Raw genomic sequence first — 25,169 nt, 5'->3', positions numbered from 1 at the left:
GATTTTATGGTGATCCCCCCCCCCCACACACACACACACTCTGTCACAGAAGTTTAGATTATTAACCCAGAAAAAAAAAATAAATAAATAAATGATTTTTTTTTATCACCAACCGTATAGGAGGGTTTATAAACCAGCTGGGTCAAGTGTTTGTGTTAAAGGACTAACATCCTGAAGGGCTTTTTTTTTTTTTTTTTTAAATGTGTGGGAGGTTTCTGACTTCACCTCAGCTGAGCAGCGACTCTTATTTCAAAGCGGAACCCAAGTTGACTTTGAGCGGAGTGTGTGTTTCTACACGAACAAATAATCTCGTTTATCATCGTTACGTAGCGGAGATGGCAGCCCTGCGAACGGTGAGTTCATTGACTAATGTCTGTGTGCTGTTTGTTATCTGTTCACATTGACTGTCAGGGTAAATGATTCACTCAAATAGGCGATAAGTCGGCCGGTAATGACCGAGGGAGATAACGAGTCCTTATCGCGGGCTCCGCTGGTTTTCTGTCCCGCCAGCGCCGAGGATGGCAAAACAAGACGGCGTGGAAAGGGTCGTTAAACCAAACTCCATGCTGAAACCTGGGAACTAAAATTTGTTTTGCTTATCAGCAAAAAGTTGACACCTCGTGAAATACAAGTCAAGGGCTTCAATAAATCTTAAAGGTTCGGGGATGAGTTCGGCACACATCCGGTCACAAATTTAGACTTTATTTCGTTTTGTCCTTTTGTTTTTTTTAAAGTTAGACTAACGTTACACGTATCACATTCCGAGGTTTTGGTGGACGGTAGTAGCCAAGGCAGTAAAATGCTTTGTAGATTATTAGTGTGCCGAAGTGAAGACTATAACCTACTGATACAGGAGTAGTTATTAATATGTCTGTATGTAGTTTGTAAGCGACGGTGTGAGTAAGATTCAGTGAATTTAACGATTTTTTAAATGGAGTTTGGCGTGGAGCTAGGAAGCACCATTCTCCAGGTTACTTAAGAATATGCAAAGTGTGTGTGTGTGTGTGTGTGTGTGTGTGTGTGTGTTACTACCTCATTATGCCCTTACTACACATTTTCACATTTGTAATTAAGTTACATTGCAGCTGTCTCTGCGTTTGATGTTAATGCTAAGCACAAATGCTAGCTGGCGTTTGCGAAGTACATTTTCACTGACTGTGATCCAAATTAGCCAAAAATGAAGGATAACATTTTATGCATGGGATTTACACGTGCATGTCACAAACTACACAGTAAAAAAAACAGACATATACCCACTCTACCTATGGTCGCAATAAGGGCAAAACTTGCATCAGCCATTCAACAAAGTGCACACATTGGCTCCTGCACCAGAGTCTAGGGATTTCCAAAGCATCAATTATACTGTCTTCTACATCAAGTCAATTTGATTTGGAATGTGAACTCATTGTGAAAGACCACCACTGCAGATTAAAAGATTAATTATGGGATTACCAAAAGCACAACATGCTTTACAAGCATTCAGCTCCCTGGACAGTTCAGCCAAATGAAACCAGAATGGACTTAATACCCCACACTGCTTTCCCTCAGACAGGAAAAGAGCTGATTTTTCCTTTTTATATTAGTTTTCCTCTAATGACAGGAGCTACTGATATCAGTAAACCATTACTGTTGGTGGCGTCTTTGGTGTTTTGTCTATTAGAGCAGGCATTGTTTGTTTGTTGCCTTTTTTCCTGACTCTCACTTTATTCTGTGAGCCTTTTGTCACCAACGTAGGAGCCTTGCAAACTAGTTTCTCACCTTTCATTCTTCATTTTGCAGAGTAGCCTGCAGACGTGCCTCAGTCTAATTACGGCACAGCACACAGCACAGGCATGTGCCACTAGCTCCACACTGTGAACTGCGAGCGAAATGATTGGTGCTGAGTCACACACCCACAAAATACACCATGTCAGACTTGTATTCCTAAGGCTGGATGAATAGTTGTCACCTGGAAAGATGATATATCCTACAAAATATTGCAATAAAGGTCGTCTAGTAAAATTCATAGCACTGTGTATAGACGACTGTCACAGTGAGTGTGTCGTCTTGCAAAGAACGTTGTCATGTTTTATTTGCAGGCACTCCATGGACGACTGGTTCAGACCCTCCCCTTTTCCTTTGGCTCACTGCGGTTCGCCAGCTCGTTTAAGGTAATGAGGAAATGTTAACGCTCTCTTGCTCACCAGGTGAGGCCTGCGCTGTCTTCCTGCCTGGACATGCTTGGCAGCTTTGTCTCAGAGCACATGGTGTTTATAGATTTATCACTTTGGGGAGAAGTTCAACTTTAACTCCTACAAGTTGCCTAGAAATTAAAGTTTCTTTCCCCCCTCCTCTGTCTTTTCCCTCCCTGTCTGTGCCTGTTGTTGTAATTATTTAATTCAGTTTAATTGCACTTAATTAAATTGTGTCTAATTGACTATATATCTTGACTGACTCTGTATAACTCTCAACTAATTGTCCTTTGAAAGCATGCTCTGTCAATAACGATTTAAAAAAAAAACAATCACTGTATTCGTCGCCCGCTCTGCTTTTCTCCTGTCTACTTTTTTTGCTCTTCCCGGCTCGCTTGTCCGTCTCCGTCTCAGGCTGCAGATGTCGTCGTCGAACAAAACGCAGCATGCAAGCCGAAGCCCGACCCATCCACCTTGGTGTTTGGCAAACAGTTCTCCGACCACATGTTGACCATCAACTGGTCGGAGAAGGACGGCTGGGAGGCTCCTGAGATCAAACCTTTCCAGAACCTGTCACTGCACCCTGCCAGCTCTGCCCTGCACTACTCCATAGAGGTGAGTGGAGATCAGATCTGTGTTGTTTCTGATGTAGTCTGACTCGCAGGAAGTAGTCGGTATAAGCCAGACATTGGGCGACTATTTCAGTCAGCATTCTCCCCCCGTTTCACTATGTCCGTGTTACGGTCACCATTGCCACATGAAACCAACCTCCAAGCTAACAACCTATATGCTGAAAGTTATCCTAACCAGGTCACTAATTGTACGAGCGTAAACAAGCTGGCAGCCAAGTTCTCTCATAACACTGTATTTGTAAGGGCACCACCATTGCATCCTGGGCTTAGGGCCACCCAAGATGATTATAATTGGCTTAAAGAAATACAGACAAGTCAGTGTTTTCCCCCATACCAGAATGATAATGAGTTCTGTTTGAGTGCTAAAATGAAGTTTAGAGATAGGCGAGCCAGTTTCTGATGTTTTCACTGGGTGCAGCAACTCCTGCTGCTGTAGTTTAACTGACAACAATAGCAATATAGACCTAGGATTATATACAGAACTGCTACTGGCTGATATTTCTTGCAGATGTATTGTTACTGCCTTGCATAAATGGTATATCAGTGCTTCTCTTTAAAATGAAATACTTACGAAGGTGAAAGTGTCTCTGAAGCAGCAAGTAGAGCATAATGAGACAATAACTAACCTCACTTGGGACTCACTACAGTCATTCAGTTGCGGGGTAACACTGGGAGATTTAAACCAACTAAGTAACTGCCATGAATGAACAAAAAAAACCAAAAACAGTTTCTTTGCAGGTGTACCACATTGTTTGAACACATATATTAACAGTCTGATACAGAAACCTTACAGCGTGTTTCTGTCTCCTCTCCAGCTGTTTGAAGGCATGAAGGCGTTTCGTGGTGTCGACAACCATATCCGTCTGTTCAGACCCATGCTGAACATGGAGAGGATGCATCGAAGCGCTGACAGAAGCTGCCTTCCTGTGAGTTTGTACCCCCGCCTCGTCCTCCAGAAACCCTCAGTGGGGATGCTCATGTATGCCAGCTAACTGTATCTGGGTTGGAACTGATATTTGGTATTTTGACCAGAAAAAGCCTCTTAAACAGCATTTAGACCAGCATGAGACACTAAGATCTTGTTCAGCTGGAGGGAGGGTGCCCGATACAGGGCTGTGGCAAAAAAAAACAATCAATTGCATGCAAGCACACATTATTAGTAGGATGTCTGTTAAGATGAAAGAGAATAGTTTTCTCATGCCAATAAAGCCCTTTTGAATTGAATGAAAGTGAAAATTTTCCGCTGTGATCCAGAGTTTTCAAATCCTTTCTTGTAAACTATGCTTCCTGTATCATATTTCATTGTGTTACTGATACCCTAAGCAACACGTTCACACCGACGCAGGCTTGTTTTCCGTCTGAATGCCCTCTAAAACTCAGGAAGCCAGACTAAATGGACCGTATTGACGGCAACAAAATCACTGTGAGAAAAAAAACCTCCTTCTTCGGTCCAATGCACAGCACTAACAGGGCAAACACCTTCCAGCAGCCGGGATGAACTTCTCAAAGTTGTACAATCCAGGCTTCATCCACTGTCTTAAAGCTCAACTTCTTGGTTTATATTTTATCTTCTGTACCCTGTGGCCTCTCATTGTGTTGCCATGGGCTGTTCAGAATGCGGCTCAGATTCTTTTAAGTTTCCAGGTTGAGGCGGGTTACATTTAGACTGCTGCCCTGAAGCGGCTGACCCTCTGCGATGTTGCGTAACTGCTTGCGAACATGCCCATTTTTGGCCTACCACTCAAAGAACCCCGTCCTGATGCAAGAGTTAAAACTTCACCAGGAGTAGGAGGAGGAGACACAATGGAAACTATGATCCTGTTTATACTTGGTTTTAAAATGGATCTGTAGGCATTTGGATCACAAGTGTAAGTGACCACGAAGACCTCTTGTGATCTGATCACTCAAACCACTTGCCGAGCTGGTCTGGAACCACATATTTGTTGCAGTGCGTCCCGATGTGTCCCAGATAAGGATGTAACAGAAAAATACATCATCAATGCAGGACGTGTGGTTGTTTTCTCAACCGTTGGAAAAGCCCCTTACGTGTATATTAGTTCCTAAAACATTTATGTTTTCTTAGCTAGCCTGTGTGAAACAAATCTGGCGAGTCACGACAGACTGGTGGTAATAACTGTGTGTGAGGGCCCTAATCGCCAAAAATGGCTGCTAAATCCAAAATGGCCGCCTTCCTGTTGGGTTTGGGATATGGCTCCCGCTGAATTTTTTGTTCGTCTGGATAAGATCTACAAGTGTGCCAATTTTTATGCATATCTGTGAATGGGGCCCCGGATGGCACAGTTTATGCCATGCTCATAGTCGACCCATAGACATTTTTTGCCATGACTGAAATGTGCGCCGCGTTTCATGAGTTTTCGAGCATGTTGCGGCCTCCAAATATGTAATCGAAGTGGCAGAAAAATTATAATTCCTTCCATTACAATAGGGCCTTCGCACGTTCAGTGCTCGGGCCCTAATAAATATTGTGCATCTGTTTTATAGATCTGAATACAGTTGATCAGACGTGTGTGTGAACGGTTATTTGCCTCAGCTGTGTGAACTTGTGTTTGGATCAATGAAAACCAAGTGTAAACAGGGTGTATGAGTGCCTTATGTCACATGATGGACCTCATTGTCTCAATTTACTCTTTGCACAGACAAAAATATTTTTTTTTCCTAGAAAAATGTTTATTATGTCACCCACAAGTAATGTATGTAGCTGTGTTGTGAATGATTGAATCTCATGTAAACACAGTATACACATGCACACTAACTTTACCCAGGTTTGCTTACGTAAGGCTTCAGTTAACACGGCCTGAGCTGCAGTGGTGAAATGCTGCTACAAAGAGATTATGTAAATAAAGAACGTCCTTGTCTTTGTTTCTTTGTAGTTGTTCGATAAAGGTGAAATGCTGGAGTGCATCAAGAAGCTGGTGGCGGTTGACCAGGAGTGGGTTCCCTACTCCCAGGACGCCAGTCTCTACATCAGACCCACCTTCATAGGAATTGAGGTCTGTGTCGATTCCCATCTCAGCTGAAGTGATTAAATCCGCTGGTGTTAAATATGGTTCAGTCCTGCATACTCTCATTACTGTTGACCTGACTTCCCGTCTTCTCCCTCTTCCTCACCCCTCCTCCAGCCGTCCCTCGGTGTGTCTCCGGCAGGAAAGGCTATGATCTTCGTCATCGTCGGCCCAGTGGGACCTTACTTTGCCACAGGGTCCTTCAACCCCGTTTCTCTGCTGGCGGACCCTTCATTTGTCAGGGCATGGCAAGGAGGCGTTGGGGCCTATAAGATGGGAGGGTGAGTTTGGTATCTTTCTTTTCTCAAAAAACCAAAAAAAAGTGACTAGCATGTTAGATTCTAAAAGACTTCTTGCTAAACCACCATAATAGTCAGATATAAGGGAGAGGAGGATATTACTGTGGCCTGTACAGTGATGTCACTGGACAACAACAGGTACAAAGACCCTGAGCAGCTGTCAGACTTTCCTAAAGGGATGGAATAGATTTGGAATTTGGGATTATATGAGGAACTTGGACATACAGTAGCCGACAGGAGTACCGGCACGGAAGCTAAGCAATGCAAAGGACAGGGGCAGCAACAAAATGTATTATTTAATTACAATCAAAGCATTGTAATGAATGTATCAGTTAAAATAAAACAGTACGTGTGCTTTATAACACTGTCACGGCTGAGTAAAGTTTCTGAAGTGCCACAGCTGTGTTTTTATTCAGCAGTGGATCTGGACCGAGGACAACTATTTGGATTTTCCACTTGAGCTCATGAAGCTTGGAACGGCAGCCACAGAGCTAGCTGACGTTGGGGTCAAATCTGTGTCAAAAGAAGACAAAATTGGAACAAGACAGCCATTCTGTCTTCTCGTAGCAGGAGAAGTGCAGTTAATGAATATCATCAGTTCCAGTTTGTACGTCAACTCAAAATGTCGGCCAGAAGAAAGGTTCATGGCAAAATGTGATTTCCCAGGAGGTGGAGAGGGTTGTGGGTATTGTAGTGTTTGTAATGGAGATGGATCGGGGTTTAAAAGCAGCCTGTTTTTAATCCAAGGTCATAATGTCAGGATCTCTGATACGACCAGTTTGACTCGTCAAGCATAGGTTGGTTCGTGGCACAGAGCCATCAATAATGTTATTACACCTGTGCTCTTCCTGCTATGACGAGTCCAAATGTCCGCTGCGACAGAGATCTGTTGAGCTGTATTTCACCTTGTGTTACAGATAGAAAATGCTCAAAGGAATGTGGCTTTAGAAGAGAAAAAAACACTAAGGAACCTCATGAACGTCACAGCAGCAACACTACAACTATTTCACAGCGGGAGACGCTTTTTCCACCAGCTTGAAACCAATCCTTGTTTCAGCAGGCCGAAGGCGGTTAAATCAAGTGTGAATCCCTCCACTGTGTTTTGTACCGCAGACGCTGTCAGTGCTCCTGTAAGCTCCACTCATTCCACACAGCCTGTAATCACAGGCCTGCTACCACATGAGCGTGGTATCCTATAGTGACACCTGCTCAGCTACAGTGTTAACGTTACGTAACACCACTGAACAACCACTTGACTCACTAAGCCAATAAAATCTGCTCCCCTCCCATCAAACCGCGAGGATACACTATGAGAGCTATGAAGCCTGATTTAGCAGCAGAGGTCACGGCACTGCAGGGTAGATATTTCAGGGCTGTCACTCCGTGTGCAACTGCTCTGTTGTCATGTTTATTTAATGCAAGTTTGTGTTACATTTACTGTTTGATTCAGTCTCAGCATAAATGCACAACAAACAATCTTGATACAGATTCCTTTTTTTTTTTTTTTTTGGTTTTATTGCATTGTGTGTGACTGACTCCTTTCTATCAGAACCAGCATTAACCTTTTCAGCAGTTTGAGCTACAGTAGCTCGTCTGTTGGATCGGTCCACACGGGCCAGCCTTCATTCCCAAGTGCATCAATGAGCCTTGACCCTATCGCTGGTTCACCGCTTTTCCTTTCTTGGACCACTTTTGATGCAGAGCTGCAGTGTTGGAGATGCTCTGACGCAGTCGTCTAGCCATCACAATTTGGCCCCTAGTCAAAGTCGTTCAAATCCTCACGCTGCCCATTTCTCCTGCTTTTAACACATCAACTTTGAGGACAAAATGTTATCTTACTGGCTAATATATCCCACCCACTGACAGGTGCCAGAAATCAGTGTTATTCCCTTCACCTATTAATGCTTATAATTTTATGGCTGCCATAAGCTATACATATCAAGTGACAAATTCACTAAATTTACACACATATATATATATATATATATATATATATATATATATATCAGCTTCTAACATCAAGATGTGAGGCGTGAAAATACGATATTTTATATAATGTTGTCCAATATCAGTTTTTTACTTTTCTACTTTCTTTTCTGCAAACACGTTTGCCAGAACAACTTAACATTGCGACAGTATGTCAGGGCTGTGTGTTTTTCCTCTGCATTGATCCGTGCAGCTTAAACGTTGTGACAAATTTCCACAGCTCAGTATGACTCATCACTTGAGTCTTAACTGCAAGTTGCATTGTTCATTGTTTATTGAAAGCTTTGCGGTCACAAGGATATGTTTTCAAAAATCCCGGTAGAGCTGCATATTTCTCAGAGTCTTCTTCCATTTCTTGGCACGGGTTAAACATTTTAGTGAGAGAAAGCTTTGTGCAGTTTTTTTTTACATGTTGTGATAACTATAATGTTTTCACTGAGTCCTTTTGTTGTTCACATTGGTGACATTGATCACCAGGTTCCTTCCTCCTCAGCACAAACACGTGCCGTGCTGAGGACGTGAGTGTTGGTTTGGAATCATTTAGTCCATTTATTTCCTTGATACAATAAAATGTCACTGCCCTGTTTCTCAGTTGTCTCCCGAGATTGTTTGTTGTATCACAGCCTTAGATATTCAGTAAGTACATACAGTATACAGGAAAAATAGAACGACATCTATCTCTCACCGCTTTGTCCTCCCTTCCCGCTGCTCTCTTGACACTCATTTCTCTGCCTGTCTGTGGCTTATTTTAACTCTGTCCAGTAACTACGGTCCTACGATAGCAGTCCAGAATGAGGCGGTGAAGCGCGGCTGTCAGCAGGTCCTCTGGCTGTATGGAGAGCAGGAGGAGATCACCGAGGTCGGCACCATGAACCTCTTCATCTACTGGACCAATGAGAACGGAGGTCAGACTCTTTTCTGTTTGTTTAACCCTGAAATACAGTTTGTTTCTGGAGTTTTCTGTCCACATTTTCTATCTTACCACTGATCTCGGTTGGAGTATTAGAGCACCTTGTTCTTTTAACTTGGATAAAACCAGTAACGTAATGTATGTTTGTGTGTCTGCAGAGAAGGAGTTGCTGACCCCACCTCTGGATGGCATCATTCTCCCAGGAGTCACCAGACAATCTCTGCTGGACCTGGCCAGAGAGTGGGTAAGTCAACCAGAGAGGAGACCAAACTAGTATTATATTTGTACTATTTTAATAGCATGCAGTATCAGTTATGACACATGCAACCTCCTATTCAATGAAGAGGGAATTGTACATTTAATTTCTCCCAAATTTCTCCCTGTGTGCTCCTCAAATGTTCAGTGTAGCAGCTCAGTTAATAGAACTATTTGAAGAACAGATTTGAAAGGAGGTATCGTTATAAGTTTTTCCAATGTGAAAGTGCCTTTAGATCCAGAAATCGAATACCGGGGAGCTCTTTAGAGTTGGGTGTGTGTTTCTCCATCCAGATTCATAGATAGTAGAAGATTGACAGATTCACTTTCAGTGCGGTAGATCAGTGGTTCCCAACCCACAACGGGTCTCAAGACATACATAGATGTACAGAAGAAATGCACAAAAAATTCATTTTATCCTCTGATTCTGGTTTTAATGCTTTCATGGCTCTTAAAAATGATTCAAATCAAACACAGAATAACAGTCACTCTTTGTCAAAAGTGATGATATTTCTTGAAAACGACAACTGTCGATCACTTAACTTTCATCTCCTCTTGATGTTCATTGCTTCCTGTGTCTCCATCAGGGTGAGTTTAAGGTGACGGAGCGCACGATGTCCATGAAGGAGTTGCTGGGGGCTCTGGACACTGGGAGGATCAAGGAGGTGTTCGGAGCAGGGACAGCCTGTGTTGTCTGTCCTGTTGGTAGCCTGCTCTACAGAGGAAAGGTAGGAGTTCTCCCTTTTTTTCCCCATCATCAAAATTTTGTTTTTTAATGATGCTGTTCTGTAGGCTGAAATCTTAAGATTTCCTCATCCTACCGTTGGTCTCAGTGTGTTTACTTGTGTTTACATGCATTTAACTAACCAGGTCACTCAAGAGAAACCAGGTCACATGCATTGTAGTAACCTGGCTACTGTAAATCTGTGTGAACATGCAGCAGGTCAATAAGCAGATTTTGGAAGCATGTCTTTCTTATTTAATTAAACCAACTTACTTGGAATACTTTACTACATTAGTTTCAGTTGGATGGGATCATTTTAAATAAAAGACTGCATCATTTGTGTAATGACCTCTCCTTTTGTCCAGCCAGTTGCGCCCCTGCTTAAGAGCACATGTAAACAACCTGATAGTTAATCATTCTGGATAACAGTATGGGCTAAAAGACTAAAGTTTTACACCTCTCTCCTCCTCTCTCAGATGTACCAGATCCCGACAATGCAGAACGGTCCGGACCTGGCAAAGAGGTTCCACAAAGAGCTTACTGATATTCAGGTAAGTGCTAAAGCTCAGAGAGGCTTTTATCCTCCCAGCGCAGAATGTAACGGGTTCTTTAAGCTGCAACAGAAAGAAACAAACTTGAAGGTTGGTGACTCCAAGTGGCAGCATAGGGGAACTGAGAGATATCCAGAAATATCTGTTGTCAGTAAACTGTCACAGCACGTGACAGGATAAAGAGCCGATGTCGATGAATTTCTCACTGCTGTATTACAAATCCTTTTAACATTCAGTGACCTCGTTACGGCTGCACTGATTATTTTCATAGTCGATGAATGTCAAATAATTACTGTTAGTCTATGAAACGTGAAAAAATGTCATCAGTTTCTCTCCAAGGTGTCCTATTTATTTTATATTTTATATTTTTTAATATTTACAATTTATTTATAACAGGAAAACAGAGTCTCTCGGAGAAAATGCAGGTTACAAAATATTTAGCTTTTTCCCCTTTTTTGCTTGATAGATGACTGAAAAGTTTTCAAATGCACCAATAAACTGTCATTTGTTGCCACTCTAGCTCCTAATTTAACCGTATACCGCGGGTGAATCTTGATGTTAAAACTTATCACTGTGCAGCTTTAACTTTTTACATTCACAAAAGCAACGTATAACATGTTTCGCTTATTCATTTTTTCTCTCCTTTTCGCTCTTGTTTCCCTTGCTTCACCCAGTATGGACGCAAACCAAGCGAATGGGCACCGCTGGTCGTTTAAACGGCCGTATTGCACATGCCAAGTTGTATCAACAGTTAGTCCCATAATTCCAGTTTGGACAACCAGCAGCCCCCCCCCTCACCCAACCTCTCAACCCACTAATGCACTCCTGCTTAACTCACCTACCGAGAAGACGGACGCCTCTTTCTCTGTCCGTCTTCTCTGGCAACTTTTCCAGAAGTTCCTTTCTGCTCGGACTCTCATAGGTATATGGTTGGTGGTTTGAATGTAACAGCCCGCTTTGGAGCAATATTAACAACAATATGCAATGTTCTGACTTGACGACAACCCTTAACCTCGAGGTATTTACTGTAAAGTAGGACAAACAGCTGTCATTGGAAAGGTAAAAAAATAAGCAAATTCAAGCAGTCAGATGACAAAAGATATAAAATAATCATAAAGATTAGATGTGACTAGAATGAGTGCATTCACATCTCTAATTGGGTCAATTCGCTTATAGGCTGCACTCCATTCAAGTGTTTTGTCCTTTATAGTCACTTGATTTGTTCCTTGTGAGGAAAGTGCTTCGAGTTAATAGCACAAACGCATATTTTCATCAACACTGCATTCTGGCATTAACAAAAAAGGCACAAACTGACATTTCAGATGTAGGAGGTAAAGTATTTGCAATATTGTTTGCGTGTGTAGAACTTAACATTAGACGGCTTCTTGGCGGAACGCAATCTGTAAGTACTGTTTCTCAACAACAAATGTATTTAAAATGTATTTCACAACAGGAAAAACTTATTTTAACAATAACCTGTACTACTTGCAGCAACCTGTGGTGTTTTCTCTGAAACCTTTTAACTGTTACGTGTGAGTAGTGCCTGTAAACGCATCATAGGATATGTCTCGTTACTGTCGTGTACATAATGATCTGCGAGTACTGCCGTAGTTTTCATGGGGCCATGTCACTTTGACACCAGTTTGCACTGACCTTGTTTTAATGTCAGATACGTATCTGAGCGTGACTCCGCTTTAAGAGAGGAAACATGAGTGGTTTTTATGTTTGTTGGTTTTGTTAGTTAAGAATACGACTGCACAAAAACGAAAGATTTGAGATTTTTTTTTAAAAAGGCGAGGTCTGAGTGAACTTTATCACGCACAAAATGGTCGACAGAAGGCCTACACGCTGTAGAAGAGAAGGACTGTTGGATGCTGGCAGTAACTCCTGCACTAGTTTGTGTGTTAGCATTATGAAAACAATGTATTGTAACAAATAGATTGTTATTTTAGAGGTTTTTAATGATTTTGATGTGAAATTAGTCCGACTGTCTTCCAAAGTACTTGACTGTGTGGCACTAGTGTTTTTCCTTTTTTTTTTTTGGAATGTATTTTTATTTTTACACACATGCTATAGACCTGTTCCTCTCTCTGTCTAAGTGCCTGACCTGTTAGCTCGTTCTTCTGTGGATCTTCAGCTGCTGCTTTGTTTGTTTTCCAGTTTGTGCACTAGGGGATATAGCTGGATTCTTTAAGTAATGTCAGTTTAGTTTTTTTTTTTTTAAATGTGCTGTTACTTTAACTCTGTTGTTGTTTTTACAATAAACCTGATCTGAATTCAGTCTCTCTTTTTTTTGTTCAATCAATCAGTGGTCATTTTTAATATTTATATGCAATGGGAACACTTAACGCTATCACAAAAAGATGCTTTTAGACATTTACAGTTGAACGCAGGGATTTCAACCTCGAATTAAACAGGATTTCCACAAGTCCTGGAAATTTAGACGCTAGTTTTCCAGTCATGGAAACACCTGGACATTTTTTTTTTTTTTTTGTCCTGTAAAATGTTAGTTATCATTTTGGTGATAATTGGTAGCACGTTACTTGTAAAGCTTCCATTCAGATCAAACAGTTTAGTGCTACACTAAATGGAATGGAGCCTTAATAAGTTTCACTGGTAACACCTGTGTTTAACCTATTATTTCATGTCAAAATGGATGCTGTGAAAAAGGTCTGTGTGGTCTGTGTTAAGAAAAACTCCTGGAAAATGAGTGGGACCCCGATTAAAATCTGTGTTTACGTAAAGGAATACATATTCGCTTTCCTGATAGATTTAGCTGTTACACATGAAGCTAACAGCTACCTGCTGCTTAGCTTAGCTTAGCACAAAGACTGGAAACAAAGGGGAAAAGGCAGAACTAGCCGTTTTGTTTTCAGTCGTTATAAACTAAGCTGTGTATTGAATGGACAGATAAGAGTTGACTAATTTAATCTAGCATTAACTCTTCCACAGAAAGCAAATAAACTCGCTTCCTACTTATATTAAGAAACCAAAAACTTTGTCCGTGTTATTTCATACAGCAGTTTAATTGCACTGAGCGACAATGTGACATTTTTATACAATAAAAAAGGTTTGCCATAGATTTACATGATGAAAGTACAGATTTCTTGATGATTAATGTGGTTATTGCCTAGTTTTAGTTACACTGTTGTACTACTACGTCCCATTAATATACATTTTTAAATAACTACACAGAAAATACCCAGGTTAAAGTTTTATAGTTCTTAGAATTGATAGTAGCAGACATCAGAGATTTTGTTCTAGACAAAATGACAGATGTCCGTTTAATTGATGCCATAAAACATCCCAAAACAAGAAGTTAATTACTTTGTACTAAATTATACTGTCTTGTATCGCAGAAGGTAAGTGGATATAGGACCAGTACAGATTTTTTTTGGCAGGGTGGACCCGATGTCACCATGAACCTGAGAGGGTTTTTTCTTTTGAGCAACAGTGATGAATCTACAGTCTAATCCTTCTCTCCGTTTTGGGAGATGCCCCCAAAGAGGGCCGAGGCTTGCTGACCCAGTGGGTTGTAGAGGAAGGCTTCGATCTCTCCTCCACCATTAGCGCTTTTCTGGAAGTGGATTTCAAGCAGATCCTGCAGGGTCTCTTGCTCCATGACTTCAGGGATTCCTGTCAGCAGCACCGTCCGAGGACACACCGACATCTTGGTCTGGAGGGGAAGCGCCACAGGCACAAGTCAGACAGAGCAGGGGTAACAGGACATAGACAATCTGGGAGTGGAAAGCTGCCTTGTGTATTATGGCCTCGCTCACCTGTAGGTTTGTAATATTTCCATTGAGAAAAGGAGTCACCCGCACTTTGTACTTCTTCTTCTTTTGTAGCTCCACTTCATGGTACTCTGTATCTGTCAAACGTTTGGCAACTGATAGAAGAAAGAGTTTCATCAGCTGGGATCCAGACCAAAACAGAACGTAGACACAACATTTTGTAGTGGAAAGTATTCACATTCTGCTGTCCCTTTCAGATGCATAGCCTACAACGTATGTATTATAATACTAATAGTATTGATTTGCAATATGATTTGGAATTAGTGTGGAAATTATCCTTTTTTTGTAATTTTCATTGAAAGAAATCATAATGATGTGATTTGGTCTGTACCAAATAAACATGTTTTCTTAAATTTGGAGGACATTATTTGTAGGCCAGGGGATCACTGCAAAACTCCAGTACTACATTATAATAGCATTTAACCTTTAATATAAGAAAATTGCAGCTTCTACCATTTGGATATTGCACTTGGCCGTATTGCGATTTTGATAATATTTTGATTAATTTTGCAGCCCTAATTAATATTTAGTGTTGTTTGTGTCCAAACTGAACTCCCACGGATTTTCCTATAAATAACATTCAACTCTCTCTCTCTCTCTCTCTCTCTCTCTCTCTATATATATATATATATATATATATATATATTCCATCATAAATAGAAGAGAACGGAGCTTGCTCACTGCTGTTCCCCACGAAGGTGACTACCACAGTCCAAGAGTCAAACATCATTTCACAGTCCTCCACCTCGCCGCCTCCGTTTCTACTCTTTGAGAAGTGGATCTCCAGCTTGCTCAGCAGAGTGTCGCTGTCCATCTTTGGCAGGTTGGAGATTAATATGCGCTGAGGACACACCTCAGAGTCTATCTGCAGGACAGGCAGGCACACATTGTTAATACTGGTCAGACTCCTCGAGGTTAGAAACATTCTGATTTGGCTCGTTCAGTATTTTTGCTGTACCTCCACCAGCCTGGGCATCATCAGCTGAACTGGTCTGGCCTCCACAGTGATGCTGCATTCTCCTCCCAGATCCACCTTATGCTTCTTAAGTTCCAGGATCTTCCCAGCCACTGATGACAGAGGTAACACAGTTATTCAGAACCACAATGATCAGCACCACCAGCTGAGCAGGAGGTGCACAGGTTGACAATAAATGCCTGTCAACTCATCACCAAGTGCACAGAGTGGCTAGCTCTGGTAAGTTATAGTGATAGTGTTGCCTTACTAAACATTTCACAGGGCCTCAGAAGTCCATCAACCAAAGCAAATATACAGTAAAACATGGACGACAATAACAATAACCCAAATCTGTCTTACACTATAATGAAAACATTGGAGCAACCATAATGTGTCTCTGTAATATAAGAAAAGTCCATGTCAATTCTTCCAGGAAATATAATGAAGCTGCCCTTTGTAATCTACTGTGTGGGCTGGTTCTACTTGAGGATATGGAGACTGAGATCAATACGGACCCATTACTCATTTTTGCTTCCCCCTTGTGGCTTAATCTGGCCGTGCAGGCAGAGCTGCCTTCACACATGTTTTCTGTTTATTAAGTTACCCAATGTTTTAACTTGTTTAGCCAATAAAACCAACAAATTTAGCCAATGCATTTGTAACTGACCAAAACCAAAGTCCCTGTGTGTCATCCGAGACAGTGAAACTCTAATGAAGCACCGTATATATATATATGCTGCAATATCCCATTTGGATTAATAAAACACTTAATCAACGTATTTATATCTACTTTCATTGAGTTGGTCCACTGGGTTGTAATACTATCAGTACTGAGCGGATAGGGTTATTGGCCATGTGTGACCACTAAATATCAAATATCAATGTCATTGCAAAATTCTGCATTTCCATTATATTATAACATTTACTGATGCATAATACTGTGTTATTTATCACTTTCTGGCATGTTCTGGATCAGTAGTTGATATCTGCAAGTACCTCAAGGTTCAGGTATCAGTTCAGTGTTCAAACCTAGTTTTTAAATAAAAGTGAAACTGAACTATAGCTACATTTACTAATACATTTTGTAGCTTGACATTTTTATTGAGAAGCACCAGTTGCTTGATTTAAAGTAAATCAAATAAAGCCAAGAAAAGCAAAAATCATTTTCGGCCCACTCCACAGATCCCATACTGGAGAATATTCTCATCCAGGAAGCATTTTTTTAAATCCCGCAGAATTAACAAATGCAGATGAGTGAAAACATCGCTGTCAGCAGCTTTCTGACAAACTCACCTACTTCTTCCTCAAATGTAATCAGTGCCGTTCCCTCCTCCATCGGATAAACTATACTAGGTTCCATCTCAAACGTTTGTGTATCGCATGCCTTTCCTGTCGACCCCATGAATACAACCTTCCTCTCTGGTACAGCAGTGAACACCTGAAATCAAAAAGGTTCATGAGACATGTCGTGGATGGATGACTGCAGACGGCGGTGTGTTTTAGTGAACGTAAACGTACTTCAGTCTGCTGTTTCAGATGGCGGTTTTGCGCCTCTTCCCCCTCTAGGATTGCCTTTACTTTGTCAATCTCCTTCATCAGTTCTGGCTCCTCCTGGCTGAGCAAGTTCAGCTTCGCCTGCAAGACAGAAAAACTTCAGATACAACAAAGTACTGAGGAAACGCAACCTATAATTACATCTAATCAACGGTACCCATATTAGATTATGATATTATCCTTTTTATCTCTATTTAAAAAGGTCCCATATTGTAGAAAGTGAGAGTTCCATGACTTTTTTAAGTAGTAAGCAGGTTTAGCTGCTATAGAAATACTGATCAAAACACTCGATCCACAGAGAAATGCACACAGCCCGTATTCAGAAAGTGTGCCTTTAACCGAGCCCTGAGGACTTCCGTAAGGCTGTGACATTGCAACTATACAGTCACCACCCTCAGCTATGCTCCTCCAACCGCGGCCCACCTGACCCACCACCCAGGTAGACTACAATCCGTTATCTGTGGTCATCAAATCAGAAGAGTTCAGAGACAACATGCAAAACATAATGATATATTGAGATATATCTTCTTCTGGATATCAAAACTTCAAATAAAACACCAGAAAAGTGTGTTTTAAATTGTTAACCACATTTTAATTACTATAAAATTGCTAGTCAACTAATTTTCACACACTGTATTATTATGTAAACTAATACATCTTAATAATCTTCTCATACTGTCGTCATATATATTATAGAACTGATAAAATTCCAGTATCTATGACACATTTCAGCCTGAATTTAAATTGGAAAATGATTTGTTGTACAAAAACCAAAAGTACAGGGAGGCTATTTGTAATTTTAGAGTGAACAACACGAGAATTCCTGTGATCATTCGAAGATATAAAGGGCTGGATAGAAACCAGACGATCTACAACCTCTGTAATGACAATCGTTCAGTGGATGAGTCATATTTTGTTTGAATGTAAGAATGTAACCATAATGAACAAATAGAGAAATTGAATTTGTATTTAAACTCCCCATCTACGTTTAAAAAGGAAGGATGATTTCAAGAATGTCCTTCCTTTGTTTGAGTAACATTTGTTGTACTTTAGCCATGCAGTGTGCCATCATTTTATTATTACTGCATATTCTGTTTACGCTCCATACCATGTGATCATGGTCGTAAGTTATGATAAGTAAGTAAGTAATAATTAAATGAAACCGCCAGCAGCCTTGAAAGAAAACAGCAACATGTCATTTTTTTACACTTATTGCGTAGATTAAACATTTTATTTTTTAATGGACAGCCATGAGAGTGCTTTTGAGCTTCTCATCTAATGCCAGAAAGCAATGTAAGCATACGTTTAAAACTGCAACCAATTATTATTGTCATTAAGGATGAATCTGATGATTATTTTCTCCATTATAACAATTGTTTGAGCCGTAACATTTCTAAAAGTGAGAAATGTGGCACTTCTGGTTACACCCTACCCTAATCAGTGATGTGTGAGCAGGTGTTGTCCCATCAAGCACCTGGAATAGGGCCAAAATTGCCACTTACTGTAACAAGATTTAACCCATAGAGTGCGGTAGGGCAGCAGTTCGATGCCCACTATATCAGCTTTATCTCGTAATATATTAGTACAAGTTATTAAATCACCTGAACGGATTTAGATCCCCTTAAAGATCCACTTCAGACATGTTTTATGTCATAAAAATACTACTGTGAGCAAAGGGAAACTTTCCTCCTTCAGTAGATGAATGTGAAAACAGCCTTCTAGTGTCATTCTGAAACATCCACATACAACAACAAGAAAACACATTTTCAGAGCGGAGAGGCCTCTTTAAAAACAGATCCTTACCGTCTCCTTTTCAATGTTCTCCTTGTAGGTGTTCTGGTCCTCTTCCTCACTCTGGGTCAGTTTGTCGATGCGCTTCCTGAACTTCTGAACCATTTCCTGCTGGTCATCTCTGGTGGCGACCAAGTCCTTCTGCTCCTGGAGAAGCAGCTCATATTGTTTCTGTGGACACACAAGCGTCATCCATTAACTTTTACTGGGGTTTTTTGGGGCTTTTTTTAAATGTACTTTGCCAAAGTTAGTGAAGAAAAAAGATTTTCTGTGCAACCGTTTTTAAACATTTCCCCAAATTCATTCATGTTTCAGCATCTTTGGGCCTTTGGGAGCTTGAATTTGGTTTAAGTATTAACCCACTATTCTCTAATTAAATGCATCAAAGTCTTATATTCTTCTCCTACTTTTCATTTTGTTCAAGCGCTTTCTGTCGGCTACATTACGCCTCTACTGAGTATTCAGAGCCAGGAGGCCATATTTGTTAAGGCTGAAACTGCAAATGGAAATTATCAGATGTCTTTAAGTTTCCTCGTACTTCAACATGTAATGTTCTGTAATGTTTACAGTGATGGACTGAACAGTGGATGTGACGGGGTTAAAGTTGATGTGTGTTTCACATGGTGGTTCAGTGTCATTTCAACATAATTTAAACTTAATCACACAGATAAAATTATTGTTGATTCAAGTTTTTCATACTAGCTCATCAAAACTAGATTACAGCTGACATTTTCCATATTACATTAAATATGACATCTTATATAAATGTATTTATGTTGGCATCTGTACAGAATGTATTATTGAAAAATGTATGTGGTCCTAAATTAATGAAATATACTTAGCGAACTTAACTTTGTGTGTCTGTCTCTTTCTATGTGTGTGAGTCACAACTCTTCACCTATATTTATCTGAAGTCTCATATTAACCCAGATCTGTACATTCTGTTCTCATTCAGTGCTCCTGAACAATGCTGTATTTGTTATCTTATGTCATGCTCTGTGCATATAAACCTGTTACTTTTACAGCCACATGACCACAGGGATCGGTAAACTATTATGTATTTTAGGTGTAAACCCTGTGAACATTACACCAGTCTCTGATAAAGTCATGAACTGTCAGTGCACCTTGTAGTTGGCGATTGAAGCCTCAATCTCCTCTAAGGTGGTCTTGGATGGATCCATCACCAGAGAGAAATCCTAAAACACAAAAGACACACAACATGACAACACCTCACATCCTTAATATATTATATTATATATATTAATGTGAATGATCCATCAAGATCCAGGGTGTGCAATGCAGAGTTTTACAGTTACATAAGTTAATAAAATCCAACACAGTTTCAGTTATTTGTTATAGGAATATTATGTTTGATCTGTTTTTAACAACATAATAAAAGAACAACATCATGAAAACAGGAAGAAGCAAAATGACGTCTCACCTCGTCTGAAGACATAGTGAAAGTAACCTGGAATAATTCACATAATATTAAAGCTTCTACATGATGTCAACCACAGTCAGTGCAATGAATATACACTATAAGAATATGACTAACAAAGACTGTGTGTGAATACAGATAAACACCATAAACCGATAGAGATACACAGTAGGCCTTTCTCTCACGTACACAAATCAACACCTCAGCGGCTCTTACAATACTTAAAAACGTGTCAATAACTTTAAATACGTCGCATTCAACAAGACAAGCTTTCACGTTACACCTACACCGTCGTTATATCTATGTGTTTAACTCAACTTTACTAGTTTTTACTTAAACGCAGCTGGGTAACACCTTACCTCCTCGACGGCTCTGGGTCTAAACACTGAAATCACTTTTATTCTTTCACTTTCTTTTCCCCAGCAGCCCTGAACGTGTCCGCTTTCTCCAACAGGGGGCGCTGCAGCCTGTTAATCTGGGACACGTGGGTTGCTGCGTTCAGGTTCGGCCGGAAATATCAAGTATATCCAGCTGCAGCACCAGCACCCTTCATTCAGGTGTCATTTTCATTTCCATAAAACCATTTAATGGCCCTGAATGTCTTGTATGAAGGCATTTGTCGTGTTTCTCCACTCTTGTCTTGTCTTGTCATACTTGCTGCACAGGTATCTTAAAGGTGAACCTTGAGCAGGTAACTCAGGTGCTGTTAGGTTGTGGGTGACTACATATCAAACATACTTAGGTCTCAGGTAATATATAAATACAATGGTGGAGACATGACACTATTACTATTAACACAGCAACACTATATACTGATGAATGAAGGTCCAATATTCACACTTTTAGCTGTTTTTGAACTCCTGAGGGAAATATCTGGCTCTTTAGATGCTGAACTGTCCACTATGTTCACCAGTTAGTCTGTGTCAGTCTGCTGTTTGGTTCTGAGCAGGCAGAGTTTTTAAAGCGGCAGCCAAAAACAACACAATGACAGTGTGAGGCTGAACCAAACGCAGTAAAGTTTGCAGAGAAACAATGAGCTCAAACTCACTATAAAGGCCATTAAAGCCGAATTATGAATTCCCTCTTTCCTCGATCATATTGGCTGCAGTATATTAATACATTCCAGTTTATTACCTGCATAAAACACATTTAAAGTGTTTAATTTGTCTTTATGCCATTATTCAGCTACAGCTTGTGTACTTCAGTGTTCCCCAACAGTGATTTAGGTTTAAGGTTGCAGCCTGTTTACTTTATTCTTCATCACCTTTATTACAAACAAATAGACTTTACCATAATTGAGTCAACTATTTCATTAACAGATTAACTGAGACAATATAAAGTACATATATTTGCCTGGTAGAAATGTATTTGTCCCATCACAAAACAAATCAGGTTTTATTTCAAATACTGTGAGGTTTATGAGACAACACATGTACCAGGTGTGATTAAGCTTTGAACAGATTCCCCAGTCACATTTTGAGAGAATTTAGTAAATTTCAGAAGTCTTGACTAAACATAAAAGATCAATACTCAAGCTAAAAATACAGATCACCTAATTTTCTGGGGACTTGGCAGAGACGGTAATAATACTTCACAAAAACACAACATTGACGGCTGCCACATCGGTTCAAAAGATAGAAATTGTCAATAAAGAGTCAACAGTCAGAATCCATTTTTAAACATTTATTTGTGAAACCAGTTGAAGTTAGAATCTGAGCTTCTGGAAGAACCACTTGTTCTTGCCCGTCTTGTACCTGGAAACAAAAACAAAAAAGACACGTTGCACATTTGTTCTGAAAACACACATGAATAAGGTTAACTGCATCAAAACTAGAATCTCACACTGTAGCAACTGGAAGGCTTTTTGGTCTAATTAAATAGACTGCTTATATAGCTCCTTTCTATTTTTTGGACCACTCCAAGTGCTTTACACTGTCACATTCTGCCATTATATGCTAGAATAAACAGCATCTGAAGGTCCAATTTGATGTTCTTGAACAAGTAATCATTTCAGTTGTCCTCTGAAGCATACACTTATTAAGATCTGGACACAAAGCCTAAGTGATGTTAAAAGAAAAAGACTTCAACAGAACTACTAACACAGGACTCACCTCTCCTCAAACTTGACCTTGGCCTCCCGCCTGGCTTTGCGCTTGAGAGCAGGATCCCTGAAGACGTCCTTGTTGACAACAGTTTTGTCCAGAGGAATATCCACAGAGTATCTGAAGGAGAACAGACAATCATTATAAGGAAGGTTTACTGAGCAGAACCAGTTTTACATTGGTACCAGTACACATTTACAACTGGAAGCTTGTTGATGCAACCAAGCAGTCTAAGATTAGAAAGTATCACACATGAGCAGCTGCAAAGTAGCTGAAGATCATTATTTTATCACTCTCATTGGGTGTCCCACCCCATGACCTTGCAGAGGAATTTAACTGTTACTTCAAGTTACACAGCTGATTAAAAAGGGAGCGAGATTTAATTCAATAACCACTCTTAACTTTGCCTCACGAGTAAATATGTTAGTGTGCTCTATCCTACAGGGTGTTTCTGAACATGATGTTCAACATTACTCCAGGATAAGAACCAAAGTACATTTTAAGCCACATTTACACAACCTGACATTAAAACTGAACCGATTCCTGCATCTGGACACAAAACTGCTTCCATGGGTGAGATGAGTGAGGGAATTTATTATTATTCTGTAAGAGTGCTTAAAATGTATTTGAGATGCAAAAACCTGGAATCTGAATCCATCAATTGTTAAACAGCTCCTGGTAAAATCTATATTTATATACATACACAATGTTTGGAATGTCTAATGTTTATACTGACACGTTATGTAAGTTGAAACTAGTTTGTAAAGTAAAGAAGTTTGATGAGAAACAGTTATAACCAGAATTAATGTTTAAATGATGGATCGGACACAAGTTTCTCACTTTTAACTTATCAGCTGCCGGTTTCTGAAGATTTTATTTCCTCCTCTGACTTCCCAATTTAAAGTTTTCCAACAATGACAACCTGAATTATCCTTAACAAAAGAAACTTCAGGCGTCTCCTGATTAATTCAACAATCTATAGGTTTATTATGGCCATCTGTTTTAATATCTGACAATCTGTTTCTCTCAGTTCAATATGGCGATTGAACACCAGCCATGACTCTGCTATTGACAAGCAGCCCGACAGCAGCGTGAATCAGGGCTGTACCAAATTCAGGATGCTTTGTCATTGCAGGTGGGAACAAAACATTGCTCCATCACAGGTTTCTGCAAAGAGTAGCCTAGCTTTAACTCACCACGTACAATCATTTGAACACAATACACCTTTAGGAGTTGTATTGACAGCTCTCATTTTACAGTCTGCTTATCTTTTACACTGATTTATTAAGGACAGTTTCATGTACACTCAAGCCTTAAAGTGCTTCAACCACCAGTCGCCTCTTCAACAAGATATATGTTGCTTATCTACCTACCGACACATTTGTATCGCTGGAGAATTAAGTACTTAAAGTTTGCTATTGCACATTAGTACAATGTCCAACATTGCCGCCACCCAAATGAGCATTAACACGAGACACTGACCTGGTGGGCATGAGGTGGTTGTAGTTGAACACCTTGACGAAGGCCTTGATCTTAGACCTTTTGGCAATCTTCTTCTTGCCCATGGTTGTGGTCACCTTACGGGGATAGCGGTCGATGCCTGCGACCAAAGCGTGGCTGTAAGGACGGTCGGTTGTTCCGTCATCAATGTTCTGCAAACAGACATTAACACAGGACTGTGATAAGACACTGATCATCTACAATGACAAGAAAAAACAACATTTGAGATCATGAATTAACTAGTATACATGTTGACTCTAGAGCATGTTTATATTGGGTTAAGTTCATGATTAATTTGCCTCATTAAGAAGCAGACAGCCACCCAGGAGCCATGTTTTACCTTCACTATGACCGCTTTGCGTCCAGCGTAGCGTCCAGCTAGGACCATCACCACCTTCCCAGGCTTCATGAACTTGCCCATGTCTACCACAAAGAAAGAAAGAAAGAAAGAAAAACACACAGTCAACTCATGTGGCACCACGACAAAGTCAATACCTCTAGCTATGAAACGGATTTTAGCTCATTTCCAGAGATTAAAGCATTTAATTAGCTGTAAACTTCGCAGAGAGTGCAGCTACCGCTGGTTAACTTAGAGTAAAGCAAAAATGGCACTCGTAAATATAAACCCGTCCTCTCTAAGAGACGGTTCACACTCGGACTGTGTGTCTACATGAAGGAAGCTGCCATGTTGAAACGAGCCCAACGGAGAAGAGACGCTGCACTAACTGCTCGTTTTCTTCCTTCGTCAAATGAAAACACACGAAAATAACGCGGACATCTTGGCTAAAGGAGTGACTGTCGTAAGTGTGATGTGATAAAAAACTATAAGTTTGGCCAGATTTGGGGCGATGGATGAAGATTGTTTCGAGGGAGATCTCACTCACTGATGCTGTTCTACGGCCACCGCTAACAGGAAAAGGAAGTAGGGAAGGTTTGTTTCAACTTTGACCCTGCGGATCGGCGTACGTCACGTCCGGGTGAAGACTTTTTCTGTTTATATTTATTTTAAATGTAAAAATAAATAAATAAATAAAAAAGCATCACACATGTTATTTAAAGGATTTGATTTTGAAAAAAAAGATACTTTAAAAAAATAAATTATGAACACTAATGAGTCGGATGGCACATAAATTGTAGTAGTTCAGGTGTATCATCTATTTTGCACTTATTTTATACGTCACGTCACAGTCTGTCAATTAAACCACTTTTTCTGTGAAATATTTTTATACAAGAATCCATTTCATATATGGGAGAGCTTGGACAATATAAAAAACATTGTGTTTTCGTCTACCTCCAGTAGGGGGTATCTCCACAGCTAAAGCACTTTTGGGGTCTTTCCCTTTGCCTATAGGTGTGGATCTTTCCACTTTTGTGATGTTTTTCCCGAAGTAAAATATTAAGTATATGTGGCAATACCTCAAGGTAAAGTAACTAGTAAAAATACAGAAGTATTAGCAGCAAAATATACTAGAAGTATTAACATT

At 40.2% G+C, this 25,169-nt stretch overlaps 3 protein-coding genes across 3 annotated transcripts; 1 reads left to right on the top strand and 2 right to left on the bottom strand.

Moving 5' to 3' along the window:
• The first annotated feature begins 189 nt into the window (after nucleotides 1-189).
• bcat2 (branched chain amino-acid transaminase 2, mitochondrial) lies at nucleotides 190-12,831 on the top strand. Its single transcript, XM_051387479.1, has 11 exons — nucleotides 190-353; nucleotides 2,079-2,150; nucleotides 2,586-2,786; nucleotides 3,619-3,729; nucleotides 5,695-5,814; nucleotides 5,944-6,107; nucleotides 8,874-9,016; nucleotides 9,180-9,265; nucleotides 9,864-10,004; nucleotides 10,477-10,551; nucleotides 11,226-12,831. The coding sequence occupies exons 1-11, from the start codon at nucleotides 201-203 to the stop codon at nucleotides 11,265-11,267; spliced, it is 1,308 nt and encodes a 435-aa protein (XP_051243439.1). The 5' UTR covers nucleotides 190-200; the 3' UTR covers nucleotides 11,268-12,831.
• Nucleotides 12,575-20,521, bottom strand: ifi35 (interferon-induced protein 35). The gene is made up of 10 exons (XM_051387480.1): nucleotides 20,443-20,521; nucleotides 20,087-20,113; nucleotides 19,770-19,841; nucleotides 18,658-18,816; nucleotides 16,819-16,935; nucleotides 16,594-16,738; nucleotides 15,304-15,413; nucleotides 15,027-15,210; nucleotides 14,331-14,440; nucleotides 12,575-14,227 (listed from the first exon to the last, which is right to left on the bottom strand). Exons 2-10 carry the CDS (start codon nucleotides 20,099-20,101, stop codon nucleotides 14,021-14,023), a joined length of 1,119 nt encoding a protein of 372 aa, XP_051243440.1. The 5' UTR covers nucleotides 20,102-20,113; nucleotides 20,443-20,521; the 3' UTR covers nucleotides 12,575-14,020.
• Nucleotides 20,522-21,751: 1,230 nt separating this feature from the next.
• rpl27 (ribosomal protein L27) lies at nucleotides 21,752-24,628 on the bottom strand. Its single transcript, XM_051387086.1, has 5 exons — nucleotides 24,570-24,628; nucleotides 24,026-24,108; nucleotides 23,668-23,837; nucleotides 22,195-22,305; nucleotides 21,752-21,837 (listed from the first exon to the last, which is right to left on the bottom strand). The coding sequence occupies exons 2-5, from the start codon at nucleotides 24,104-24,106 to the stop codon at nucleotides 21,789-21,791; spliced, it is 411 nt and encodes a 136-aa protein (XP_051243046.1). The 5' UTR covers nucleotides 24,107-24,108; nucleotides 24,570-24,628; the 3' UTR covers nucleotides 21,752-21,788.
• Nucleotides 24,629-25,169: the final 541 nt, after the last annotated feature.

This window comes from Dicentrarchus labrax, unplaced genomic scaffold (assembly GCF_905237075.1).
Source record: "Dicentrarchus labrax unplaced genomic scaffold, dlabrax2021, whole genome shotgun sequence".
Taxonomy (NCBI): Eukaryota; Metazoa; Chordata; class Actinopteri; family Moronidae; genus Dicentrarchus; species Dicentrarchus labrax.
The sequence above is the reverse complement of the archived record's forward strand: the minus strand, read 5'-3'. Positions and strand labels throughout refer to the sequence as shown.

Coding starts and splice junctions, on each gene's coding strand:
- bcat2 (XM_051387479.1), top strand. CDS start 201: ATGTGTGGGAGGTTTCTGACTTCACCTCAGCTGAGCAGCGACTCTTAT. Junction 5,815..5,943: donor CCACCTTCATAGGAATTGAG/GTCTGTGTCGAT, acceptor CCCCTCCTCCAG/CCGTCCCTCGGTGTGTCTCC. Junction 10,552..11,225: donor AAGAGCTTACTGATATTCAG/GTAAGTGCTAAA, acceptor TGCTTCACCCAG/TATGGACGCAAACCAAGCGA.
- ifi35 (XM_051387480.1), bottom strand. Junction 16,936..18,657: donor AGAACATTGAAAAGGAGACG/GTAAGGATCTGT, acceptor TCTGTCTTGCAG/GCGAAGCTGAACTTGCTCAG. Junction 14,228..14,330: donor GAAATATTACAAACCTACAG/GTGAGCGAGGCC, acceptor CTTCCCCTCCAG/ACCAAGATGTCGGTGTGTCC.
- rpl27 (XM_051387086.1), bottom strand. CDS start 24,106: ATGGGCAAGTTCATGAAGCCTGGGAAGGTGGTGATGGTCCTAGCTGGA. Junction 22,306..23,667: donor AACCACCTCATGCCCACCAG/GTCAGTGTCTCG, acceptor GTTCTCCTTCAG/ATACTCTGTGGATATTCCTC. Junction 21,838..22,194: donor AAGGTCAAGTTTGAGGAGAG/GTGAGTCCTGTG, acceptor TTTTGTTTCCAG/GTACAAGACGGGCAAGAACA.